This window comes from Pleurodeles waltl, chromosome 8 (genome assembly GCF_031143425.1).
Source record: "Pleurodeles waltl isolate 20211129_DDA chromosome 8, aPleWal1.hap1.20221129, whole genome shotgun sequence".
NCBI lineage: Eukaryota > Metazoa > Chordata > Amphibia > Caudata > Salamandridae > Pleurodeles > Pleurodeles waltl.
In genome coordinates, this window is record NC_090447.1 from 1,448,601,150 (window position 1) to 1,448,628,240 (window position 27,091).

The following is a 27,091-nucleotide window of genomic DNA, read 5'->3' on the forward strand; positions in this document are numbered from 1 at the left end:
TTTTCCCCTTAAGAAAACAAGAAGAACAGCAGGAAAAACAAAACAGACAACTGACAATAAAACAAGGAAAATGGCAGAACCAAGAGCACAGAACTTGAAATCATGAGCGAAATGATGAATAAGTGAACCACTTATAAACTTGAACCTATTATGAAAATATGGATGCTTGAGCATCTGCAATTAAACATAGTCTTTTCAATGTTTTGGTGACACACCTCTTGTGCAGTGCCTAATATGGTAATAAGACTGCATGTTTAGGGCAGCACCACCACCGAATGTGGGATACTGAGTCAATGCCACACAGATTGGAAGCTGTTGGCCTAACTCTTCTTAGACAGGCCCCACTTCGGCAGATCATAAAACCACTAGAGCCTCATTTAGAAGGTTAAGGAGCACACATGACCCACAGCCTCAGCCATAGCCATAGCGGAGAGGGGCAGCATTCCATGCTGTGCCAGATGTCGGGGCATCCAGAGCCAAAGTGACTTGATCCATGAAGGCTGGCTCATAAAATGTGTCACAAAGCAACCACAACCTCATGGAACAACTCCAGCAATGAACTCTCATCGAAACCATCATTAGATTTATTTCTACAGAAAGTGCTTGCTAGTGGACAAGACACACTTCAATTTCATGTTTTAAAGAGCACCATAAGCAATGGTAAACGGGCTGCACACAGCAGAATACTGCCCGAAATGACATTGACCAGTCCTTCTTCCAACAGTGCAACTCCAAAGTACTGCATCCCGAATTAACAACACAATTGGGTTGGTGGGACTGCAAACACTCCTCGTAGCTGAGATGGGGCAGCCGTTGCGAATCAAAAATAGTAACAGCAAGATACTGCCAATTAACCTCAAGACAATTAGGAAACCTCCAAAAGCACTCATATAAGTGACTGAATGGCTGAATGTTTTACTCCAAAGACATTCTGCTGAATGTTTTACTCCAAAGACATTCTGGATTGTACTTATAAATTCTGAACCAACAACCTTAAAAAGTGTACAATCCCTGTGGTGTTAGATACATAAAATATGTGACTCACCAATCAACCAAAATGTCTTGGAAATCTCGTATATAAAGGGGAATGTATCTCATCTGATGATATTGCCACTTGCAGGACATATGACTCATGGGCAGATGTGAGTGCCACATGTTTTTGAAACAATAGTGCCTTTAGTCTGCATAATAGACCAATGTTGACTTTGCCCATGTTGTAAAAATTATATTGTTTTGAATAAAGTCAATAGCACAGGACAAAGTGTTGTTTAATTTGTATATATGAGTGGATAGTGTGTTCATACCATTGTCGACAATAGCTAAAGCTTTCTTTAAACTATTCCTAATCTATTTGCCTTAAATGAGCAGCTTCCATTTGCAAAAGCTTCCAAATTTCATTATATATTGCACAAAGAAATCTTTTGGAGTGTGGTTTTCTAGGACCTAACAAGAAATATTGTAAGTCTTTATCTTCAGAAAGGAGAGAGAGGTGTTCTTTTACAGCTGTTAATGTGGAAGTTTACAACTATTGCTGACATAATGTACCCACGTTGTATGTGGTGGCGATACCTGAATGCTGTGTGATGACATAACGAGGGTCTGGTCTGCTCACTCCACATGGAGTTGATAAAAAGCATATGACAAATCATTTGTGTCCACTGGCCACAATAAGCACCCATTGGGACCTTTAAGAAATTAATTAAAGGTACCTTTCTGAACCATACCATTGAACTGCTCTTCTGTAAAGTTCACAATTTTCTGCCAATTTTCAAATTTAGCTGTGGAGGGAATAATAGTCACATTCATTTCTTTTACTTTTGTTAACTCAAGGCAAGTTGTTTGCTGAACAGTGTAATTCAGAAAAGTAATTTGTAACTGAATTAAACATGCTCTAAACAAAGCTTATGTGCTTTGTATCTGCCAGTCTTTCATTCCCCATACCATTTACTTTTTCCAATAGTCATAGCCTTGTATGGCCAACTGGGAAGCAAATGCATTAGAATAAATTTATTTAGTGTCGGTTAGCACTATTTTCCTTGATGTTGATGTTGGTAACTTGAAATAATATGACTCTGCATTTGTAACATCATGCCCAAAAAAAGGGTGACTTTCTCTAGATATGTTTTAGAACTCCCCACTGGTGGAGTCCTACAATGTTCCCATTGTGTGTAATTAAAAACTATTCTTGGAGTACTAGCTAAATGTAAATTATGATGTTCACAATAATGGTAACAGAACATTTCCCCATAATTTGCAGTATTTAAATACATATCTTCACTTTCAAACACAGTATAAAATATAAGCTCAGAAAGCATCCCAGTTATTAGAAACAACCCCAGGTATAATAATGTCATTCATTGGAATTTTAGAAACATATAGGATTTGTATCATTGGTCCAAATTTGCCCAAATATATGAAAATTTACTTTATCCCAAACAACCCCATCAGACAAGTCTGTTTGCACTTTGTGAGACGACAAATAAGGCTTTAAAACCCCATCCACCAGTTTAACAGCAGAGCATTCAAGAAGATAATGGGCATTCATAAGCAGAAAGCAGACAATAACAAATCCAAACCATAGAAAGAAAGCAAGCAATGCAAATATAATCCACAGATAACACAATGGATGAATCAAATATTTGCATTTAAGTCATTTAAAAGGCTTACGTATTCCATGTGCTGTTGCAATAAGTTGTGCTGAAGAACTTGAAGAAAAATCATCAACGTCAGCAAAATAACCAGAAGCAGTTTGTGCAAAAACTGGAGCCAGTGCTGGAGAAAGGGAAATGGTAGAAGTATCCAAGGGGGATTCGTCCTAGACAATCCCATCTGCTTGTGTTAGGTTTGTAAATTGCAGATTAACATTTTGGACATTTCCTGTGCTTATATAGTAACTGGAATCAACAAAAGTTCATCCCCAGCCCTCCCAAATCTCAGGGAAATCATGTTAGTGTTATTTAATGCTTGATCAGATATCTCCTGTATAGTAGTGAGAGGGGCAAGGGAACTACCCAGGAATCCTTGTGGCCTATGTTGCAGGATCAGCAACATGATGCAACTTCATGTGATCAATAGAGACAAAGCAGTTGTCTTTAGAACCAGGTGTTGGAATGACAGTTCTTGTACTTGTATTCCAAGAACAAGCACCAATGCCCTGTAGGATGGGCCAAATTCCTTCTTCAGAGGAATCTTTTCACAAACCAAATCCCAACTTTTTGAACCCAGCCTATGAATGTTGTTGAATCCCTCATTCCCAAGGTGGCGGCATATGCTGGGAAATGTTCATCTCAGAACTGTTGTAATTCCTGCAAGACGGTGACATGTTCATTTATGTCAAAAGGTGTTTGTTGCCACTGCACCAGGACCATCAAGATCTGGGATGTACATAGGGATGCCGATCGGGACTTCATAAAGGGTACAGCCTCCCAAAGATCTTCTAGGCAGATTATTTAATGATCTCTGGACTCATACAAGTGATGGATCCAACTACAAGATGAGCCTAGTAGTTTAGCTCTTAAGGATGGCTTTAAGTCCTGGTATTTTCTTTCCGCTACCGAATTTCCCTTGGGATGGTGTGACTAGAATAATGCACTGTAACACCCATTGTTCCCATGGCATCCCTGTATGCCCTAGAGGCAAAATCAGGGACCTGGTCCGAGTGGAATGCTGCGACTGCATATGGCCCAATAAAGACTTTCAAATTTTTAATAACAGTTCGAGCTTCAGCCAATCATTGTGGCCACACCCCTAAGAATCTGGAGCAAGAGTCTACTGCAACTAGAATGTATTTGTATGCACCATCTGAATTTAGAGGACCGCAATGGGCCAAGAACACACACTGAATAGGATTGCTTGATATCAGGAGGGGTGTCGTGGTGGGCGTTTAATGGTGGAATCTTTAATTTGTTGACAGATGTCACAGATAAGGAAATACTGCTTGGCCTGTTTATATAGTCCATGCCACCAGTAGTGTTTTTGTAGAAGACAGATGGTAGCCGCCACCCCAGCATGGGCAGAAGCAATACCCTCATGAGCTGTTTGGATTTCTTAAAACCTACGATATTGGTTGGGGATCACACGATCACCCACCCCTGGTATTGTCACAAAGGCAATGTTTTGGGCACTTAAATTGTAGGAATATTTGGTGGAGTATGCTTTGATAAAGGCTTGCCATCAGTAGAAGCATCATAGCAGCTGAAATGTCATCATCCACCCTCTTTTGAGAACGAGTTATCAGAGCAAGAGATGCCTTAGCAACTGGAGATGTGGCAGCTTCATCAGCCAATGAGTTTCCTACAACATGTATTCCAACATGCTGGTGGCCCAATGTATGTATTACATGAGCCTGTGGCAGTTTGCCTTTAAGACCTGCCACTTTCCCCCACAAACGTTTAGGTCTTAAGGTATTTCCTTCCGAATCTCCGAACCCATTAAGGCACCAGTAGTATACGTGTTCATCAAAGAACTGGACACAATAATATGAATCACACACAATAAGTGTAGGGAGTTCAGGACCAGTATGTTCCAGTACCAAAAGTAATGCTTTAAGCTCAGCAAGTTGTACAATTCCCCAGGCACTGCATGTAGGTTTGTAGCGGAACTTGGCCTTCTGGACCTCATTGCATGCTCTTCTCAACTCTGCCTCTGTCTCAGTGATGAACTCAGGGCAATCAGTACGCCCACGTTCCCTAGACTTGTCTGTGCTACTTGCAAATGTGTCATCAATTGCCTGCACCCAGCCAACTCCATCATCTGCGTAACCACAACATGTTCCTGTGATTTGTCTGGGAAGGTGGGCCAGACCGCTGAGAAAAATGAGCCAGGATGGCGTAGTACAAAAACTGCTGTGATCCTAGTTGATACAATTCTGTAAAGGTCTCCCACGCTCTACCACAACCCCTCCATTTTCTGCACCTCCTATCCAGACCCAGAGAAGCAACCAGTTGCAGCACCCAAAGATGCTGATCATCCGCAAGCGAGGCCCTTCAGACCCTGCTCACCAGTATTTGTCATACCCCTGCTGTCAAGCATAAAAGATACAGGAGTGCTTTGGGACTCCCTTCCCCATCATGAGTAGCTCCGGTAGGGTGTAGGGGTCATGCAAGCCCATCAGAAGAGCCCTCTCCCAGTTAGGGTCATCATCAATCCAGCATAGTGCATGCTAGAGCTGGGTAGCTGCTTAGTGTAGAAAGAGGTCTATGAGTCCCAGCCCCCCTCATCCCTAGCCACAGTAGCTCCTCCTTCTTCCCCATACAATCCCAGAGCACACAACAGCTTATCATGCCAAAATAAATGTGCTGTAAGGTATCAGTCACATCACATTTTGTAGTACATCGCAGCAGGAACACCATTTTGGACAAAGAGGTGAGTCCCATGCTCGAGAGAGGCAGGGTGTCCCAAAACTCCACAACCATTCCAGACCATCTAGCTATCATCACACATTTAAGTATTAGTGGGCTGTAGAGCAGCTCCCCACTAATATTCCCAGGTAACAGAATTTGTCCAGCTCCCACTGTAGCCCCTGCCCCAAGAGAGAGCCTCAGCCGTGGGTCTCAGTTTTGCCAACAGAAACTGCCTAGATTTTGTTGTGTTCATTGTCAGTCAGGACATTCTAACAAAGTCTCCTATTAGACCTGGCATCCTTGGCGTGGTCTCCCCTATCTTTTTTAACTCTGCTTTCCATGTTTTGACTGTGTACTGGACTTCATTTTTGCTGGTTTTGTTACTTTGGGCACTTTACCACTGCTGACCAGTGCTAAAGTGCAAGTGCTCCCTGTGTAAAATGTATGTGTAATTGGCTTTTCCATGATTGGCATATTTGATTTACTAGTAAGTCTCTAGTAACGTGCACTAGAGGTGCCCAGGGCCTGTAAATCAAATGCTACTAGTGGGCCTGAAGCACTGGTTGTGCCACCCATAGGAGTAGCCCAGTAAACATGTCTCAGACCTGCACTTCAGTGTCTGTGTGTGCATACTGGCACTGCCAATTCGACCTGGCAAGTACCTTCCCTTTTTATACACGTAAGACACCCCTAAGGTAGGCCCTGGGTAGCCCAGTAGACAGGATGCAGTATATGTTAAAGGTGGGATATGTACTGATGTTTTCTATATGCCCTAACAGTGAAATCCTGTCAAATTCGTTTTTCACTGTTGCAAGGCCTATCTCTCTCATAGGTTAACATAGGGGCTGCCTTTAAATAACTTTTAAGTGCAATTTCCCTTTGAGAGCAGATAGAGATGTGGAGTTTCGGGTCCGTGAACACGCAATTTAAATAGACACATTTTGGTAACGTTGTTTTTTAAATTGTTTGTTTGAAAATGCCACTTTCAGAAAGTGGGCATTTTCTTGCGAAAGCCATTTTGTGACTCTGCCTATTTGTGTTTTCCCTGTCTGGGTCAGGCTGACAGTTGGGCTGTTTGTGAATCCCCTCTAGACAGTGACACAAAGGGAGCTGAGGTACAGCCTGCATATCCTGTTGAGCCACCTGGGCTAGAGTGGAGGGAGGAGTGGTTATTTACACCTGAAAGGGATGTGCTTGCCCTCACACAATGCAGTCTACAACCCCCTGGTGTGTGTTTGGGACCAGGTCTGGGGAAAGCAGTATCTTGTGAACAACAGAGACTTTCCTTTGTAGTTTGCCAACTTTAAAGGCAGAAAGGGGTCCCAAAACCCCAGATTTTAGATTACTTCTGGGACCAACAGGAACCTCTGCCAAGGAGAAGAGCTGAAGAGCTGAAGAGAAGTGCTGCCCCTGCCTGTGACTGTGTTTTGCTGGGCTATCCTGCAGTTGCTGCTTCTGCCTGAGGAAGTGGACAAAGACTGGACTTTGTGGTATGTTCCTACATAAGAAGTTTCTCCAAGGGCTTGGACTGAGCTTGCCCCCTGTTTTGAAGTCTCAGCGCCATCAAAGACTTCCTCTGCCAGCACCTGGTTTCTCTGCTGAGACTGCTGCCCTGCCAAGTCGTGCCCTATCCATTCCCTGGGCCTTTGAAAGGTGAAGCTAGTGGAACAAGGACTGAAATCCAAGCACAGGAAGCCGTGCCAGGAAATGCACCACCTGCAAAGCGGCAGTAGAAATGACGTACCACACACTTCGCTGCTGAAATCGACGCACCACCGGTATCGCGGCTGGGAAATAGGCATCTCACCTGCATCCCGGCTGGAGAAACGACACAACACCCGCTTGCGGCTGCTAAAATTGACTCAACCCCCACGCAGCGCAGTTTTCCGTCACCGTGCGGACGGATTTCACCTGCATTTTCGTTTGGTGTCAAATTCATTGTGACACTGATCCGAGGTGCCCAGTCTGGAAATCAACGCATCATTCTCTTGTGGGAGAGAAGAACAACGCAGCGCCTACCCGACTGGAGAAGAAACGATGCACGGCCTCACTTGCGAGTAAGGAATCAACGCAACCCTGACTTTTCCAATGCATGCTCGCCTGTGTGGCTTTATTTGTGACGCAAACCAGGTACTTTGTGTAACAACAACATTTCCATTGTTTTCTATTAAGTAAGAATCTGTTCTTTTGAAAATTCATATCTTGACTTGTGTATGTTACATTTTTGTTGTTTTGGTCTTGTTAGATTTCGATAAATATTACATATTTTTCTAAACTGGTGTTGTCCATTTTGTAGTGTTTTCACTATATTACCGTGTGTTGTTACATATACCTTACACATTGCCTTTGAGATAAGTCTGACTGCTTGTGTCGAGCTACCAAGTGGGTGAGCAGGGGTTGTCTTAGAAGTTTAACTCCCTTACTCTGACTAGAGTGAGGGTTCCTGCTTGGACAGAGTGCAAACTGACTGCCAAACAGAGACCCCATTTCTAACATCAGTGTTGAATGAATTGACTTGCACTAGGGGCAGACATGGGTGCTCAGTAAGAATATATGCACCTCTCAGCTGGCAGCCCCCCATTGCAGTAGAGTTGGTATGCCCTTTGCATTGACTTTCCATAGGGGTTTAGAACTAGCTGAAATATGTAAATTCTCTTTGTTTCTCCAGTTCTTAATGTCCGTCGGGTCAAGGAGGGGAAAGCCAGATGGTTTGGAAATGCCCCAAGTGCTGAACTTTGACCTTTTTGTCCTTTTCTTGTCTTTTTGACCAACTTAAGCATAGGCTGAGGAAAGGTCTCCACTGGACCTGCAAATTCCTTATTGCATAGTTGGACTTTGCCAAAAATAATGCGGCTGAGTAGTAAGTTGGACACAACTTACTGGCAGGGGGACTGGTGGTGCATTTGATGGAAGTAGATCAACTCCCTCAATAAGTGTTTCAATAGCTCTAATGGAGCAATTGGAAGCAATGCTCTGAAGGTTTGGTTTCTTTTTGCAATCACCTGTTGGCAGTGAATCACTGGCTATGCGCTTCCCCAATATTTGTTGGCCTGCAGTGGATTGAAAAAGTAGAAGACCACATAAATAATATCGAACTTCAATAACCTTAAAATTAGCTGAGCGAAGGCATAAATCTCTAGGGGTCAAAGAACAGAACCAACAGGTTGGCCCAGCCCAGCATCTTTTGGGCTCTGACCTGCACAGACAGACCCCCACTCTTCACTCTGACATGCACCCAGGTGTCCCATGTGCATGCTTAAATGTGGATAAATGCGCTGTTAATAGGCATGCATTGTGTACCCTCCTCAGTGACAGCAGGGGAGAGCTGGGGGGGGGGTGCAGTCCTTCCCCAGCTGATGCTTAACATTCTAAGTGTGTGCCCTATGCTGCAGGAGACTAGAAGTGCTTAAATGCACTGTGAAATGGCGTGTAGCATGTCTTCTCCTCAATGACAGCAAGGGAATGCTGGGAGATGTAGTCCTACCCCAGCTGGTGCTCAAAGTTTGTGCCCCATGCTGGGGGAGTCCAGAAGCACTTAAATGTGCTGTGAAATAATGTGCAGTGTGCCCTCCCCTCAGTGATAGCAAGGGAATGCTGGGAAATGAAGTTCCATCCCAGGTAGCGCTCAACTATGTTACATTATATGCACAGAACTGGGAGAAAATGTAACTCAATGTCACATATTATATAATGAAATGTCACACAAGACAGAACTTGCCCCTGCTCCATAGCTCGCTTCGAAGGCATGGTCAACATTGGACTCACCCAGCTCATCTCAGGACCAACACACACACAGAATACACACTGGGTCTCATCTTCCCACTAACAACAGCACTAATACAACTCTACTTTATCACTACATGGACCAACCACTACCTCATCCACTTCCAAGACAACAGATGCTACGAGAAACAACAAAGGGACACCAGAAAAAGAGTGCTAGTCAATTGTATCGAAGGAAGCTGCAACAGCTGCAAGGAGATCTTCTCGCTTGTCAAAGACTTCACTTCTCCCTCAGCCTCCGTTAACAACATTACCACCCCCTAACAACTCTGCAACAACTTATCTACCTTTTTAAACAGCAAAATTGCAAGCACGTACAGCAACTTTGAACACTAACTCAACCCCCAACAAACTCATTGCCAATTACCCACTAGCAACCAATCTAAATGGACAACCCTGCCCAGAGATGACACAGTATCAATCATGCGGTCCATCCACTCCAGGTGCCCAATGGATCCATGCCCCAACCACATCTACAACATGGGAACAGCGCCAATCAGCAACACCCTGGAAACGTCCTCCACACCTCCATCATGTCGACCACTTTCTCGGATGACAGGAGACTTGCAGAAATCGATGCCCTCCTCAAGAAGCCATCAGCCGGCCGAAAGCAACCAAGCAACATTTGACCCATCCCCCTGCTCTCCTAGCCAGCCAAAGTGATTGAGAAGGGCATTAACAAGCAACGTACAAATTACTTTGAGCTTCACCACCTACTAGACAACACCACATCAGTGATTCAGAAAGAACCACATCACCGAAACAGCACTCATCACAGCCACCAACAACATCCAGACTATCCTGGACTGAGAATAAACAACGTCCTTTGGAGTTACGACCAATGCCAACACACATCGACCACGCAAGAAATCTGAGGATCATCGTAGAACAAGTTCAGCATTACAGCACAAGTTAACACAATGAGCACCTTCTGCTTCCACACCCAAAACATACTTCAAAAAATCTTCAAATGGCTACAACTAAACACCAGACAGACTGTCACGCAAGCACTCATTACTAGCAGGCTGGACGATGGCTATAATGGAATCTTCAAACAAGTTCTACACAGACTCCAGACCATCCTGAATGCCTTAGCAAGACTCATACTCAATCTCCCACGCTGCACCCACATCACAAACACAGCCAATTCACACTCATTAAGCACACATACAAAGCCTCACACAATGCAGGACCAGCATACCTAAACAGCAGCATGCACTTCCACCAGCCTGACAGACACCTATGCTCTGCCTCACTCTCACTCACACACACCCTGCACATCAGCAAAAGTAAAGAAGGAGGTTGCTCTTTCTCATACATCACACCCAAAATATTGAACAACCTCCTTCAACATGTTAGATCCTCCTCCTTACTTCTTGAGTTTTGCAACAAGGTGAATGCTTGGCTCTTTGAATAACACAGTGTGAACCGCACATGTACACACCTGTTCAAGAGACATAGACAACCTGAAAACTTGGCAACTATGAATGTACTGGTAAGTCATTGAACCTTGTCACCTTAATGAGCAATAAACTTCATGAATCCCTTAGAAAACTATTCTGCAGTTTCTTTCGGAAGTTTAAGTATATCTATGAAATATTTTGGAATGCCTCTGTGGAGGCCACAGACCAGTCTGTTGAGGAAACTTGACCCTAACCTTAAACGCCTATACTTACTCTCCTCTCTCAGCCATTCCAATTGAGTTGCTAGGAAAGGCCAATTGATGTGAGAGCAGTACAAACAGAGTGCTATGTCAGAAAATGGTATAGATGAAGCATTGGTCTGGTTAGGAGCTTACCTCAGTTTTGTGCAGGATATTCAGCCAGGTTATCAGCCTCTGTTCCTGAAATTATGCGACTGTTCTCCCTAACACAGCTCACATGTTTGTAATGACACCCAGAAGGAGTGTCCTGTCTGCCATTAATGACATAATGATTGCCAGTATTTACCACTTGCTCATGGCAGTAAGTGACAATATATCATCTGTGGCAAGCAAAGCTTAACTGGAATAATGCACCCAATATATTCTATGGTTGACAACAACAAAAATGTTGACAATTCCTGTGTGTGGAATAGTTCACAAAAATTAAATCTTGTACATTTTCAATTACATTTATACCAGTAAACAGGGACAATTAGCACTGCATCCGCTTAACATTGGCACCAAAGTAGGGGCAAATTTGTAAAGTGAAGATCCTGGTATAGGAATATTAAATGCCATAAGCAAAACAGGAAATAACTGAGAAATTCAGCAGTCTCCCTTCTCTAATTAACTAGATTATCAGTTCTTTCCACTCTAAATGTGTATATATATTTATTTATTCATCTCCACACTACTGTATGTGCTCTAAACAATGTCCATTCATTAGTCCATATTTAGCTAGTTCATGGTTCAACAATATTTATTTGCACACCTTTGGCTAAGGTTACCGGTATGAGGAGGAATTGAAGTACATTATTGAAAGCACAAATAATACATAATTATATGGAATTTATTATTTATGTCCTTTTGCACACAGAGGTGGACAGAACAACAACTAGAACAAAGACAACAGCAAGAAAGAGGAGAACAACAAGAAGGAGGAGAACAACAAGAAGAAGGGGATAACTATGCTGCTTTCCCGTGGTGTATTTTCTGAAGGTGAGGATAATGCTATGTTATAAACCTTGAATTATTTTCATACGATATTTTAAGTACAAATATGTTACACAAAGAGGTACGTGTGTGTCTATATATATATATATATACACATATGTATATATATATATATATATATATATATATATGCATATGCGTATATATATATATATATATATATATATATATATATATATATATATATATATATATGTACAAAAACAAAGCAGTCTGGCAACACGGGGTGTCCTATAGCTGGGCAAGTGTTTAAGGTACAACCACTTTCTCCAAAATATCTAAACTGCCAAGAGATGACGTTGCACTCCCAGGAGCTTTGATTCCCATATTCATTTATTGGACAACAGCATTGTGAAAAAGATCAACTTGCCTATTATCACCAACGCATTTGGACAACAGTTTTTCTCAAGGTGATTTAAGCCTTTCTCGTTACTTCAGATCTTTCATTTCTACTCTGTAACCAACAAGCAGCATTGGGGCATTGTAGTTATTAAAAGATCACTAATGCTGGATTACATGTTGTTTTCATCAATAAGCACAAATATTAACAGCTTAATTTCATAATAAGGCTCCCATTGATGTAAATATAACATGATGTGTGCCAATGTTTGAACAGGTCAATGTCCCTATGCTGTCATAGCGCTGAATGCAATTAATCGTTCCGAGTCAAAATACAATTACTAACACTTCAAATTTGGTTTAATAACCAGCAATGCTACCTTTACTTCCAAAGAAAGCTTCTCAGTCAATACCTTTGGTGTTAACATTGCTCCCTCCAAAGAAGTGAAAAATGAAGCCCCTGAACCCTAATGGGCTGCACCGGTATGAAGGTTCTATTTCCCATTTTCCTGATGCTCGTAGTGCACATCCTTCTAGCCTAGTTCATAGCAATCCCTAAGGAGAACGGTTAAAAGCATGTCGGATTTGTAGTGGTACACCGGATTATCAACAAGACTGGTCAAGGATGTGTGAAAGATTTAAGGAGAGAGACTACAGTGCGAAGGTTATTACTGGGGCGAAACTAAAGCTGGATCAAATTTGCAGAGAGAATCTACTATTTAAGGTCCAGCCTAAAAAGGAAGAGAATGAAACTGTTAGATTTATAACAACTTTCAGTAATCAATTTTATAATGTAAGGAAGATTTTGAGTAGAAGTTGGCATATTCCACAGACAGACTCGGTGTTATGTAAATACATACAGATACACCTCAGATTACTTTTAAGAAGAGTAAATCTCTGAGAGAGGATCTATGTCACAATTTTGTTATGAGGGAACAAAGAAAGAAACTAAGAATGTGATGCCTTTAGGATTTTATTGTATACAATGCAAAGCATGCAAAAACAGTGTAAACTGTAACAGAATAATGGTGACAGGAACTATGACAGAATATGTTATCAAAGGACACTTTAATTGCAGTACATCATATTGTGTGTATTGTCTGATATGCCCTTGTCAGAAGATCTATGTAGATAGCACACATCATGGTGCCAAGAAGATGGTATTGGAACATAGAAGAGCCATAAAAATCATAATAGAAATTATCCAGTGGCAAGACACTTATATGATAAACACTTTGGTAATGAAAACCTACTCAGATATGTAGTGATTGACAAGGTAAAAATAAATAGTCGTGGAGGCAATCGCGAATGAGAATTACAAATTTTGGAATCAAAGTATAGAATAGAATTTGACTCACTTGATCCCATAGGGTTGTACTCCAGTGAGGAAATTAGTATCCATTTGTGATAAAAGGATAAGGTTATAGAATAGAAGATGTGTAGGACTGTATGAGCCTCCGTGTTTTCAACTGCAATACTTATGGATTTTATATCATTAGTTTAGTAAAACGGTTTAGTGGGTGTATATTATCTTTCTTTCACTGTAATTTTATCTGATTTCACAGGGAGAGTGGCGGTAGTGCAGGTAATTGTGAAGAAACAAATTGTTATTATAGAGAGGTTTCAAATAAGGGAATAAGAGATCTGACATGATTTAGAATTTTGATTGAAGAGTATACTAGGTTTTTGGACACTACATGTGTTATTAGGTAAGTCCACTTGGACGAGACTATATTTAGTGATATGATTAGTTGTATTAACAGCAATGATATTTTCTTTATTAATTTTAAATATATTATAGAAAGCGAGCATTAAGATACAGGATAAACATATATCTATGTACTCATAATCATTGTATTATATGAAATTAGAGGATAAAGAGTGTTATTTGATTCAAGATGAATATGTATTAGGAATGATTGCACTATTCTGAGGTGGCCGCCAAAGTGAATGTGTTTACACTGTGATGTAGATGGTAGTCCATTTTTTATGTTTAGTGTTATTTATAGATGTGTGTGTATACCTACTCCATCCGTGACCAAGGCTACGGCCAAAACGCGCTGGAGGGGAGTCTTTTTCTCCACTAATAATTTTTTTTTATACTGGCAGCACTCTGGAGGAGTCCCGGCTTTTCCTTGAGGACAAGAGGAAATGTTTGATAATTATATGGGCGTTCTGGAGCCCAGCTGGGACCACTGCATTTTGCTTCTACATTCCGGCCTTCATTTTGGAATATATGTATATACATATATATATATATATATATATATATATATATATATATATATATATATATATACACACACACATATTTGCTTTACTAATTGAGGTACCGGCATGCTCCAAATCATTGGTGGTGCTTACACAATGTGCCTGCCTGCGCATGTCACATCAAACAAAACCTCTTGTCGGTTACAATAGAGATCGGTACTCCAGCAGCAGCTGATAGAAAATGCATTTATTTTGCAGAGGCACTAACGTAGCATTTCGGCACAAGCCTTGTTCATGTTAGCAGCACCATAACATTTCTACCATATTTAAATATACACCCATCAACGTGAAGTCACACACACCCATGTCCAACATAAAGGAAGGACTAATATGATGTGTATCGGATCCACCCCCTTGGAATGGAACATAATGCAACTAATTCACTGATAGTCAATCACAAAACCATATGGAGCATATTATGTAAAATCAATCCTTACATATTTTATCTTGTCATAATTGTAACCAGTTGAAAACGAGCAATTGAAAAAGAGCATACCATCACGCTTATATAGTATCAGTGTTAATATATATTCAGAAATCCCCAGGATGTATTCACTAACTCCACTCAAAGTGCTACTCATTATCCAATCAAAACAATACTATATTTCTGTAATCAACATTCATCCCCCCAATCAATTTGCTTCATAGAACATATGTAATGATCGACATACAATTGTCAATCTCATCAGATCCACCATCTTGGAATGGAACATACTGTAACTCATTCAATAATAGTGGATCATAAAACCATATGGGGCATAGTATGCAAAATCAATTCCTGCATAGGTCATCCTGTCATATTTGTAACCAATTGAACAAGAGCATACCATCCTGCTTATATAGAATCAATATTGATACATATTCAGAAATCCCCAGTGGGTAATTCATTAAATTATCCACTCAATACAAGATATGTTTCTGTAATCATCATACATTCCCCCCATCCAATTTGCTTATTTTACGAATCATCACAAAACTTTCCAAAAGAAAAGTTTCAGCCACCTCATCTCCTTGCCGAAAGATTTTCCCCATGCAATTTCTTATAGAAACTTTAGACATAGTTACAACCAAGATGACTGAAAATAAATTACACCAAATTTGCCAGAAAGCTATACCTTTATTCAGAAAGCATGCTTTTTGTTATTTGGGGTAAATCTGTTCAGTAATTTTTGAGAAATTAAGGTTCAAAGTTTATAGATATTTAGAGACACTGGAGTAATGTAGGGCCAGCAGATCGAAAGATAAGATCTGATTGGCTTCCTCATATCAATAAAGGTGTTTGGCAGCCATTTTAGGACTTAGGGGCTCATTCATAGTGTCCTGAAGCACAAATCACATATAGGGGAGCAGAGTAGGAAAACCCTGAATCCCTGGCCTTGTGGGCAGAGGTTCAAGAGGGAACCCCGCCCCAGGGCAAATTCTATATTTTTTAAGTTTAGCTGCAGTACCACGGTACCGCGGGAACAATTAGGAAAAAGGTGTGAAACTGTTTCTCAAAAATACCGCTCACAGGGTAGTCCAGGACGCAGGGGTAGTCGCCCTGAGACTAAACAAGTTCCACTTTACAAAACATGCTCATAATATAGGCAGCTGAAACCCAATCACTGTAAGTGTAATGCTTCAATAACATACAAAACCCTGTAGTGGAGTGAGACGGTTACCTTGGGCTGCACAAGTTTTGAAATGACCCAGCCTTAAAGTGTTTGATCCAATTAAGAAGTCCCCCAAAATTCTGTTCTTCTCCGCATTATGAGATTCTGTCACTGACCATGTGTATATGTCTGTACAGCGAATGTAGCAGAAAACTGAACCACATTCACACACGTCATACTTTCCATTTTACTACAATGAACAAGGATGCTCATTCCTGCTTCATTGTTTAAGTCTTTTAAAAATGAAGCATACTTGAAAATAATCTGGGATGCTAATGTAAATGCAAAAGTCTGACAATGTTAAATCCAGCTACAATATTTTTTTATTTTTTCTTGAAGGGATACACTGGACATATACCTCCCACCAGCATTCTGAAGACTATTTGTAGTGAGATGCCGTCATTAATCAACCTCAGCTGATAAGCTGACTTAAATGCTCGAGCTCAGAACCAGATGACCACCTCAGCGAACTTGCTTCATCATAACTCCTGGTCATGTGAGCCACAACTAGCTAGCTGTCATTGCTTCAGAAAACAGGGAAAGCAGGCCACTCTGTTCCCACTCCTTCCTTCTTCCTCCCCACTCGTTCTGACATTCCTCCCTTCCATGCTCCCTTTCTTGATCACTTGCCACCTTTTTGATAAAGAGTCCTTAGGGTGGGGGCTGCTCGCATTCCAGAACGGGCAGGCATTTCTCTCTAAATCATCAGATTTCTGGAACAATCTTCCTTCGCAGGACTGTGGTCAAATGTGGTTTGACAAAAAAAAAAAAACTTGCCCCTGTGCCCCTCACATCCCTATCTCTTAACTTATTATTAACCCCATAGGCAAAACCTACTGAATTTACCAATGCTTGTTTGTTATTTGGTGTAAATCCGTTCAGTAGTTTTCGAGTAATGAAAGGAAAAATACATTTTCATATCCGTGTGGAGCCTAAGCACAGATCTCATGGTGAGATCTGATTGGCTGCCAACACTTCAGCCAGGAAGTGCTGGCAGCTATTGTGGGACCAATAAACATGATAGCACCTTCTGAATGATCTACAGAGCTAATAACGAGAACTAAAGCTTAAATATAGGGTAAAATGCACTTTAAGGAATATATACACTATGTAACATGCTGTAGCAGCCGTTAAAGGACTCTGGGACATGGACCCTATTGAAATGCATGGTAGTGAAGTGCAGGTTTTGAGGGTCAAAAAAATTAGAACTTATAAAGTGTGATAACAGATTTAAGTTACAATATATTTCATTTGTTTATGGTACCATACTAATTGAATGAATTGTGGTGGATTCTAAAGGTTGGTTTACTCTTTTAAAAAGCCGGCTGAGCTTTCATGAATCACGTGAGAGTGAAACTTGTTTTCTCATGATTTTCCCACAGGGGATATGGAAGGTGCTCCAGAAGCTAAAATTAGAACATATTTTCTGTAAATTCACACTATCTTTCCCAGCCATATGAGAATGAAGTCTGACATTCACAGTAAAACATGCACTTCCAACAGGAGCAGCTGGTTAGTTGGTTACCTTGCGTTCTACTGCAGCATCCCAGAGTGTTCTTAAGAAAAACTAGAGTGTTAACAGTCTTACCTATGACAAAAGTGTGACAAACCAGAAGCCATCTTGATTGACTCAAACTGGTAAAACTTAAAACATTAAAGTTAGAAAGAAACACAATCATGGGGTTCATTTTATCATAGACATTTTGGGTAGTGATGTAAAAAGAAACATGAGGACTCATTTTAAGTGAGTCCTCTAATATCTTCCTCTTCTATTTCATTGAACAATTCTGACATGCAGACTGAAACATGCACATTCAACACCAGCAGCAGACTGCCAGTTAACTACTTGGGAATCAGCAGCTTTACTACAGTGTTCTAATGTTCAAATAGAATGATAACATTCTGAATTTATGCCAAAAGGGTGGCACATCTGAATGCCATCATGATAGAATCAATGTGAAAAACTGAAAGCATTTTCTACTGAGAATACTGCAGTAAATGAGAAAATTAGGGAGCTTCATTACAGAGAAGTCTCCCAAGATGGCTCCCAAAGAAAAAGAGTCCAAATGTAGAACAAATGTCACCCAAATGTATCCCAAGCATATCCCAATGATAGAAGAGTACAGAATATTTGGGGCCTGGTTTAGATGTCGGGAGAGAGGTTTTCTCCATCACAAACGTGACGGATATCCCACCCACCGTATTATGATCCCATTCTATCCTATGGGGATTGTAATAGGGACAATGAGATATCTGTCACATTTTTGACGGAGTATTTCCTCCACCGACATCTAAATCAGGCCCTTAGTCTTTTGTTTTTTTGCAGTTTTATCTAGCGTGGACTTGACCTAAAGGTACTGAAGTGCATTACATGAGCACCTGCTACACTACACAAGGACACATTCATTTTGGTTTTAGGCATGTGGAGATTAAGGACCTGACTTAGATATTGGCGAATGAGTTACTTCATCACAACGGTGACAGATATCCTATCCGCTAAAATTTAAATCCCATTATTACCTATCCCATTTGCCAATATCTAAATCAGGCCCTTAATGATTTACCCAGAATCACAGGATGTCTAGCTGATGCCAAAACTCAAACATGATTCCCCAGTTGCAAAGTCTGCAGCTCTGGCGTAATGCCATATCCTCTCCCCTAAGTGTAATAAATAATCAAGTGATCAACTGGATAAAAAAAATAATAATAGCTAGGAAATAATTTACAAGTGCTTTGTAACTATTTGATAACTCAGAAAATATGTCCTCATTTTAGTTTTTTAGAGCACTAACCATAATTTCTATGGGAATAAGACCCTCTAATTTTGATAATTTCTAAAGGACATGCTTTAGGTATTACAGTTTTGATTGAATCAAGATTACATCAGGCGTGCCACACTTTTGTAAAGTAGAATATTAGCAATCTAGTTGTTCATTAGAATACTGTAGGGAGCAAGAGGTCAGGGGATTCGGATAATTGATGGCAGGGAGAAGGGTGCAGAGGTGACTATTTGAACACTCTGGTCAGGGGGGAGGGGCAGTGGCAGAACAATGGACCATGGGGGCAGGGGAAAGGGAGGCAGGGCCAATAAACCAACCACGCAGGAGAAGCAAGAGAAGCTGTGACAAAATAACAGACCACTGAGGGCTAAAGGAAAAGGCAGTGGCAGTACAAGCATACATGCGAACAGACCAGATTCTAGCAGGAAACTTCTATTGTTTTTAAACCAAAAAGGGCTTTATTTTATCTACCTCTTGCCTAAAATCTCCTCTTTTTCAATGCAACTCAGTGGGGAAAATCAATTCCTCAGATTTATTTCAAACTCTCCCTTTTACCAAGTTCAAAATGTTGGCAAGTATGGTACATTGGATCATGGAGGGCAGGAGGAATCAAGTAGGGACTTGGACTCGAATAACAGAGGGCAGGAGGGAGATGGGCAGGGGCACCAAACTGACCTTACAAGGCAAGTGTCAGGGGTTGCAGCAGCAGAAAAGACCACACAGGGCAAGTGGGACAGCAATGCAGCACAATGGACAATGGAAAGCAATAATAAGGGGACTGGGCCATATAAATGGAGAACAGAGAGTAATGGGGAAAGGGACAAGGGCAGCAAGCTGACCATACCAGAGAGACAGGAGGGACAGTTGCAGAATAACGGACCATGAAGGGCAGGAGGGAGAGGGCAGGGACATGTCAACGGACCAGACAAGGCAGGAGGGAGAGGTTAGGGGCCTGCACATGGAAAATGGAGGGCACAAGGAAGAGGGGCAGGAGCATCAAGCTGACCATGGAGATCAAGCAGGATGGGCACTGGAAGCAGAACTCACCATGAAGGGTAACAATGATACTATAATGGCATACACATAGACAACCAAGGGAAGGTGGAAGGGGGTCAGGGGAAGCTAGCTGACCACACAGGGCAGGTGGGAGGGGCTTTGGTAGCTTAAAAAGACATGCATGGCAATCAGAAGGGTTAGTTGCAGTGCAACGGCTATGGTGAGCAAGAGGGATGGGGCAGGCAGGGGCATCCAAAAAGGACCATAGAGGACATAAGGGAGGAGTAGGGGTTGGACACAGACAAGAGAGGGCATGGGAAGTGTGGGAAAACAGGGCTGGTTGCAGAGGCCCCCTAACTTTGTGCCCCCATTCTTCACTTTTTGCTGGTGGTTTCCTGACTCTGATGGTACCCTGGGTACTGCTAACCAGTCCCAGAACCTGTGCTCTGTATAAAATGAGCTTGCAAATTAGGCTAATTATAGTTGGCTATCTCAACCTACCTATAAGTCCCTAGTATATGGTAGGGCATGTAGGTTTAGGGACCCAGGCATAGGTAGGGCCCCATAGGTGCACTGCTGAGGTCCACAGTGCCATTATAAAGGCAGGTCTGCCTTGTTAGCTGCTTTTAAACTAACGTTAAATGCAAATTCGACTTTGGAATTAAAAGTGCTTCCAAAGTCTTAAACTACCTTATTTTTACATATAAGTCACCCATAAAGTGTGCCCTATGTGCCCTTGTTTTGGCTGCCATGTAACTATAAGCAGGAACCTTATAAAAATTGTTTTATAAGCCATGGTGAGGTCAAAGAGCCAGATTAGTGTTTCCCTTACTGTAGTGAATGGCCTCCATAGGTTAACACAAGGAGACTTTATTTTAATGAACAAAGTCCCCTTAAATGTCAGGTACCTTGCGTTTGGTATCAAATTAATTGTTATAATAAATCCCACAACTTACAATTGTTGGATTTAATATAACTTGTTCAGGTAAAGAGTTTAAAAACTGTATCTGAAAGTTGCCAACTTCAGCTCTATAGTGCCCCTCTCTGATTGGCCAGTCTCTGGCAGCATAGCCAGGATGCCTTGGTGAGGTGTGAAATGGCCTGGGCTGAACACAAAGGATGTGCCTGGGGGAGGAGATCTGCCTCAGCAGATGGGGAAACAGGAGGGGAGAAGAACAGCCAATCTGGTCTTCAAAGGCAGGGAAGGACATTTGGAGCCGCTCAGGACCGCCTTCAGATCCTGCAACCCCAGACAATTAGGTGCCCTCTTGATTAGATTAGGAGAGGGCAGGAGAGGGGTGTGTTTAGAACTTTAGCTGCACCAGTGGGTGGAATCAGCCAGAGCTAACCTCCAAAAATCACTTTCAGCCATGTTGGATTTTTGAAGAATGTTGCTCCCTGGGACTGATTTTTGCCACACTCCCCAGGAAGTGGTCAATCAAAGGGGGAAGGAACCTGTCTGTGATTGGATAACCAGGGCTCCCCTGCTTTCCACCCAGGAGCAAGGATAGATATGGCAGAGCTACACCCACACCTCAGATCCCTACAAGGAACAAGACAAAGAAAAAGAAGGACTGCCCTGCTGGACCACTGACCCGCAGCTGGACACTGCACTCTGAAGGACTGCATCAGCTGCACACTTGGGCTTCATCACTAAAATGACTTTGCCTGTCTTCTACTGCTTCAAGAAGGGACTCCCTGTTTTCTACAGGTACAAAGGAGCTGCCCAGAGTCCCCTGCATCAAGTCCTGCAAGCAGAGCCCAGCTGACCAGCGTCCAGTGGCCATTTGAGGATTCTGACCAGGTGCATTCTGGGAATTGTAGTCCCAAATCCCAAGGAGCAGCTCAGAGCTCCTGGAACTTTAGATCAAGTTGTGGGCACTTTAAAGACCCAAAAAGGAACTTTGGAAGAAGATCCAGAAGTTTGGAGACGTTTGGAGCAACTCCATTAGTTGAAGAGGTGCATTGCGGGAGTTGTTGTCCCAGACCCCAAGCCGGTGCTGCTGACCACTTTCCTGAATCAAGAAACACTTCTGAAAGTAAGTGTTACAGTTTTACTTCGTGGGTGCCCTGAGCTCTGTATCTTTTTGAACCCTTTGAGCATTATTTCTTCTATGTGCTGGAAAACATTAATACTTTAAAAATTCATATCTCCGGTTCATCTTATCTGATTTCAGTCATTTTGATGTTATTTTAAAGATACAAATATAATCTATTGTTATAAATTGATGTTGGATTTTTATTGTGTTTTGTGTTTTACTTATTTACTGTTTTGTGATTTGTAAATGCTTTACACACTTGTCTCCTAAGTTAAGCCTTGTCACTCATTGCCAAGCTACCAAGGGTGTAGCTGGGTTTAATTTATTGAGACCTAACTGGACCTAAGTAGGGGTTAGTGGCCTATTGCTAGGCGTAGGTACTTGCCTGCCCTTACCAATAATCCACTTTCCAACAGGAAGGGGCTTCACAACAGCCCAGGCAGGGCAGGTAGGAGGAGTAGTGGCAGCACAACAGAGCATTAAGGGCAGAAGGGAGTGGCAGTAAAATGGACCATGGAGGACAGGAGGGAGGGGATGGGGCATGGAACTCGGACAGACAGGGTGGAGGTGACAGGGACAGGTGGCAGCCATCTGACCATGCTGGACAGGTGGGCGGGGCAGTGGCAGTTCAACATGGCACTCAGAATAAATAGGAGGGGCAGTGGCAGGTCCATGGAACATGATGGGCAAAAAGGCAGGAACAGGGGCATCCACATAGACATTGGAGGGTAGGGGCATTAAGCTAAGTACAGAGGCTAAGCAAGAGGGCAATGATGGGGCATATGTAGGAAAGTGCCATCTTGCCTGGCATGTTCCCCCCATTTTTACATGTATGTCAGTTTGTTTTTGCCTGTCTCACTGGGATCCTGCTAGCCAGGACCCCAGTGCTCATAGTTTGTGGCCAGAATGTGTGTCCCTGTGTAGTGCCTAACTGTGTCACTGAGGCTCTGCTAACCAGAACCTCAGTGCTCATGGTCTCTCTTCCTTTAAATTTGTCACTATAGGCTAGTGACGACTTTTACCAATTTCAATTGGCATACTGGAACACCCTTATAAATCCCTAGTATATGGTACCTAGGTACACAGGGTATTGGGGTTCCAGGAGATCCCTATGGGCTGCAGCATTTCTTTTGCCACCGATAGGAAGCTCAGACAAACCTTTACACAGGGCTGCCATTGCAGCCTGAGTGAAATAACGCACACGTTATTTCACATCCATTTTCATTGCACATAAGTAACTTATAAGTCACCTATATGTCTAACCTTCACTTGCTGAAGGTTAGGTGCAAAGTTACTAAGTGTGAGGGCACTCTTGCAATAGCAAAGGTGTCCCCACATAGTTCAGGGTCATTTCCACAGACTTTGTGAGTGCGGAGACACCATTACATGTGTGCACTACACATAGATCAATACCTATATTTAGCTTCACAAAGGTAACTCTGAATATGGCCATGTAACATGTCTAAGATCATGGAATTGTCCTCCCATTCCAAATATGGTATTAGGGAGCCACTTCCATGCATCCTGGGGGTTCCACTATGGGCCACCAGTACTGCCAAAACAGCTCTCTGGGTTTTTCTCTGCAGCTACAGCTGCTGCCACCCCATAGACAGGGTTCTGCCCTCCTGGGGTCCGGGCAGCCCAGTCCCAGGAAGGCAGAACAAAGAATTTCCTCTGAGAGAGGGTGTTACACCCACTCCATTTGGTAATAGGTGTTAAAGGCTGGGGAGGGGTAGCCTCTTCCAGACTCTGGAAATGCTTTGAAGGGCACAGATGGTGCCATCCTTGCATAAGCCACTGGTTTAGGGAACCCCCAGTCCCTGCTCTGGCGCGAAACTGGATAAAGGAAAGGGGATTGACCACTTCCCTGTCCATCACCACCCCAGGGGTGGTGCCCAAAGCTCCTCCACTGTGTCTCAGACCTCTTCCTTCTTGCTTTCAGAGGTGTGAGACCCCTCCTGATAGGTGCATACCTGACTAGGTGGCCAATCCTCCTCTGAGGGCTATTTAGGGTCTATCCAGTGGGCTTTTCTTCAGATAATGACTTGCAAGAATTCACCAGAGTTCCTCTGCATCTCTCTCTTCGACGTCTGCCAAGGATCGACCGCTGACTGCTCCAGGATGCCTGCAAAACTGCAACAAAGTAGCAAGAAGACTACCAGCGACATTGTAGCGCCTAATCCTGCCAGCTTTCTCGACTGTTTCCTGGTGGTGTATGCTCTGGGGACTGGCTGTCTTCACCCTGCATAGGAAGCCACGAAGAAATCTCCTGTGTGTCGACTGAATCTTCCCCCTGCTCCAGCAGGCACTAAATTTGAGCTTCACCGGTACTCTGGAGCCCCTCTCATCCTGACGAGCGTGGCCCTTGGAACACAGGTGGTGGACACAAGTGACCCAGACTGTCCAGTGGTCCAACTGTCCAAATTTGGAGGAGGTAAGTCCTTGCCTCCTCTCTCCAGATAGTAATCCTGTGTACACGTGATCTGCAGCAACAAGGTCATCTGTGCACATTTCCAAGAAATCCTGCATGTACAGCTGAGCCTAGGTCCCCAGCACTCTGTCCTGCGATGCTCAGCTCCCTGAGTTGATCTCCGGTGTCATGGGACCTCCTTTTGCAGTGTTGAGATGACCACCATGTTCAGAATTCTTGAACCTATGTTCGAGGACTTCTGTGGGTGCGACCTTCTTGTGCATGGGCTCTCTACATTGTTGAGGGCCCCCTCTGTCTCCTTTCCCAAGAGACGACATCCTGGTCCTTCCTGGGCCCAGGCAGCACCCTTTTTCTCCATCCACGACTCTTGCAGCTCGCAAGGGTTCTTTGCAGTATTTTGCCAAGGAAACAACTCTGCATCCTCCAGCATGCCGTGTGACATCTTCTGCATGAAGAAGAACTTCCTACCTCCTTTCGTTGTTCCAGAATCTTCAGCTTCTTCCAACCAGAGGCAGCCATATTGCACCTTCATCCAAGGTTTAGTGGGCTCCTGCCCCCCATGGACACTTTCGCGACTCTTGGACTTGGTCCCTTTCCTTTGTAGGTCCTGAGGTCCAGGAATCTGTCTTCAGTGCTTTGTAGTCTGTTGTGGTCTTTGCAAAATCCTTTATCACAACTTTAGTGTGTTTCTGGGGAAATAGTAGTACTTTACTCCTACTTTCCAGGGTCTTGGGGTGGGGTATCTTTGACACCCTTAGTGTTTTTTTACACTCCCAGTGACCCTCTACACACTAGACTAGCCTAGGGGTCCATTTGTGGTTCGCATTCCACTTTCTTAATATATGCTTTGTGTTGCCCCTAGGCCTATTGCATCCTATTGTATTCTACAATGTTTGCACTACTTTCTGACTGCTTTACTTACCTAATATAGTTTGTTGTGTATATTTTGTGTATTTTATTTAACCTCCTAAGGGAGTATATCCGCTGAGATATTTTTGGCACATTATCACTAAAATAAAGTACCTTTATTATTAGTAACTATGAGTATCGTCTTTCCCATGATATATTACCTATATGATATAAGTGGTATTGCATGAGCTTTGCATGTCTCCTAGTTCAGCCTTGGCTGCTCTGCTATAGCTACCTCTACCAGCCTTAGCTGCTAGAACACTACTACTCTACTAATAAGGGATAACTGACCTGGCACAAGGTGTATGTACCATTGGTACCCACTACAAGCCAGGCCAGCCTCATACAGCATAGAATTGGGCAATAGAGGGCAGGAGAAGTGGGCAGTGACATCAAGCGAAATGGAGGGCAGTTGCAGCATATCAGACCATGCAGGACAGGAGGGAGGGGGCTGGTGCTTTAACTCGGGCAACAGGGGGTAGAGAGGATGTAGATGAGGCAGCAAGCTAACTGTTCACGGCAGGCGGGAAGGGCAGTGGCAGAATTAACGCCACATATGGCTGTAATGAAGGAGCAGGGGCATGGATTTGGACAATGGATGTCAAGGAGGAGGAGGGCAGGAGCAGAAAGCAACATATTCATATGTATACATATGTTGGAAAATGGATTATTGGTTAGGGCAGGTAAGTACCTACACCTAGCAATTGGCCACTAATCCCCACTGAGGTCCAGCTAGGTCTCAATAAATTAACTCCAGCTCAACCATTGGTAGCTTGGCAACAAGCGACAAGGCTTAATTTTGGAGACAAAGGTGGTCATTAAGACATTGGTGGTGAGTGTTAAAGTGGTGGAAATACCGCCAACAGGCTGGTGGTAAATGCCACCAAATTATGTCTATGGCGGTGATACCCCTCATAGACAGTCAATGTACCACACCAACCGCCAGGGCGTTAACACCACTGACCACTGCAGTATCCATCAACAGCCAGGCGGAAGCCAAGGTACTGCCCACCTTATTATGACATAGCAAACCGACAGGATTTCCGGGGCGGTATCAACACCATCAAAAGCCTGGCAGAAACACTGCACAGAAGATGAAAGACTCACCTTCAGGGACACAGAGGAGACCGCCGCCTCCATGGAACCGGAACTTCAAGTCTACCCGATGGTTTTCTACACCATGGGCCTCCTGGAACACCAACACTGACAAAGACGACGACAGTGAGTACAGCCATCTAGCACACAAGGGAGGAAGGGAGGAAAAGGAGAGTGACAAACACACTTACAACACACACCATTCACACACACACCATACACAGAACCAGCTACAGAGTAAACCCAATATCACAGGACCCATGTTAAATTAAAACAAAGACCACATTGAGAATTAACAAACACTGTAATTTGATGCCAACAGCCACCATATTGTCTATTTGAAAGCAAATGCAGGCATCAATGTTCAGAATGGGCCAATGGCCAGTCCAAAGTACAAAATGGCCACAGGGCACTGTCCAAGGCCCAACTTGATTCCTGACACAATCCGGAATCCATTGTGCAGGGGCATCATGTTAAAAAAGGGCAGGCACCCCAGGGGAAGAGGGGTGGGGGGCACCTCAGCTGAAGTGGGGAACATGCCCACTAGTTCAGGAGGGGGCTCCTTGCACAACAGTCCCTGGAGGGTGGCCTACATGCCCTCTGCTGGAGGTGGGGGCTGCTGTGCCTCTGCTGGACGTGAGGGCTGCTGTGCATCTGCTGGAGGTGAGGGCTGCTGTGCCTCTGTTTGCTGTGCATCTGCTGGAGGTGAGGGCTGCTGTGCATCTGCTAGGGGTGAGGGCTGCTGTGCATCTGCTGGAGGTGAGGAGAGGTGAGGGCTGTTGTGAATCTTCTGGAGGT

At 43.1% G+C, this 27,091-nt stretch overlaps 1 protein-coding gene across 1 annotated transcript in view; it reads left to right on the forward strand.

Moving 5' to 3' along the window:
• LOC138249252 (trefoil factor 2-like) overlaps window positions 1–27,091 on the forward strand; it is a 104,028-nt gene that overhangs the window by 38,839 nt on the left and 38,098 nt on the right. Inside the window, exon 4 of the mRNA XM_069203222.1 lies at window positions 11,645–11,766. Within this exon, the coding sequence (XP_069059323.1) occupies window positions 11,645–11,733 (89 nt within the window). The 3' untranslated portion in view covers window positions 11,734–11,766. The remainder of the gene's footprint in view (window positions 1–11,644; window positions 11,767–27,091) is intronic.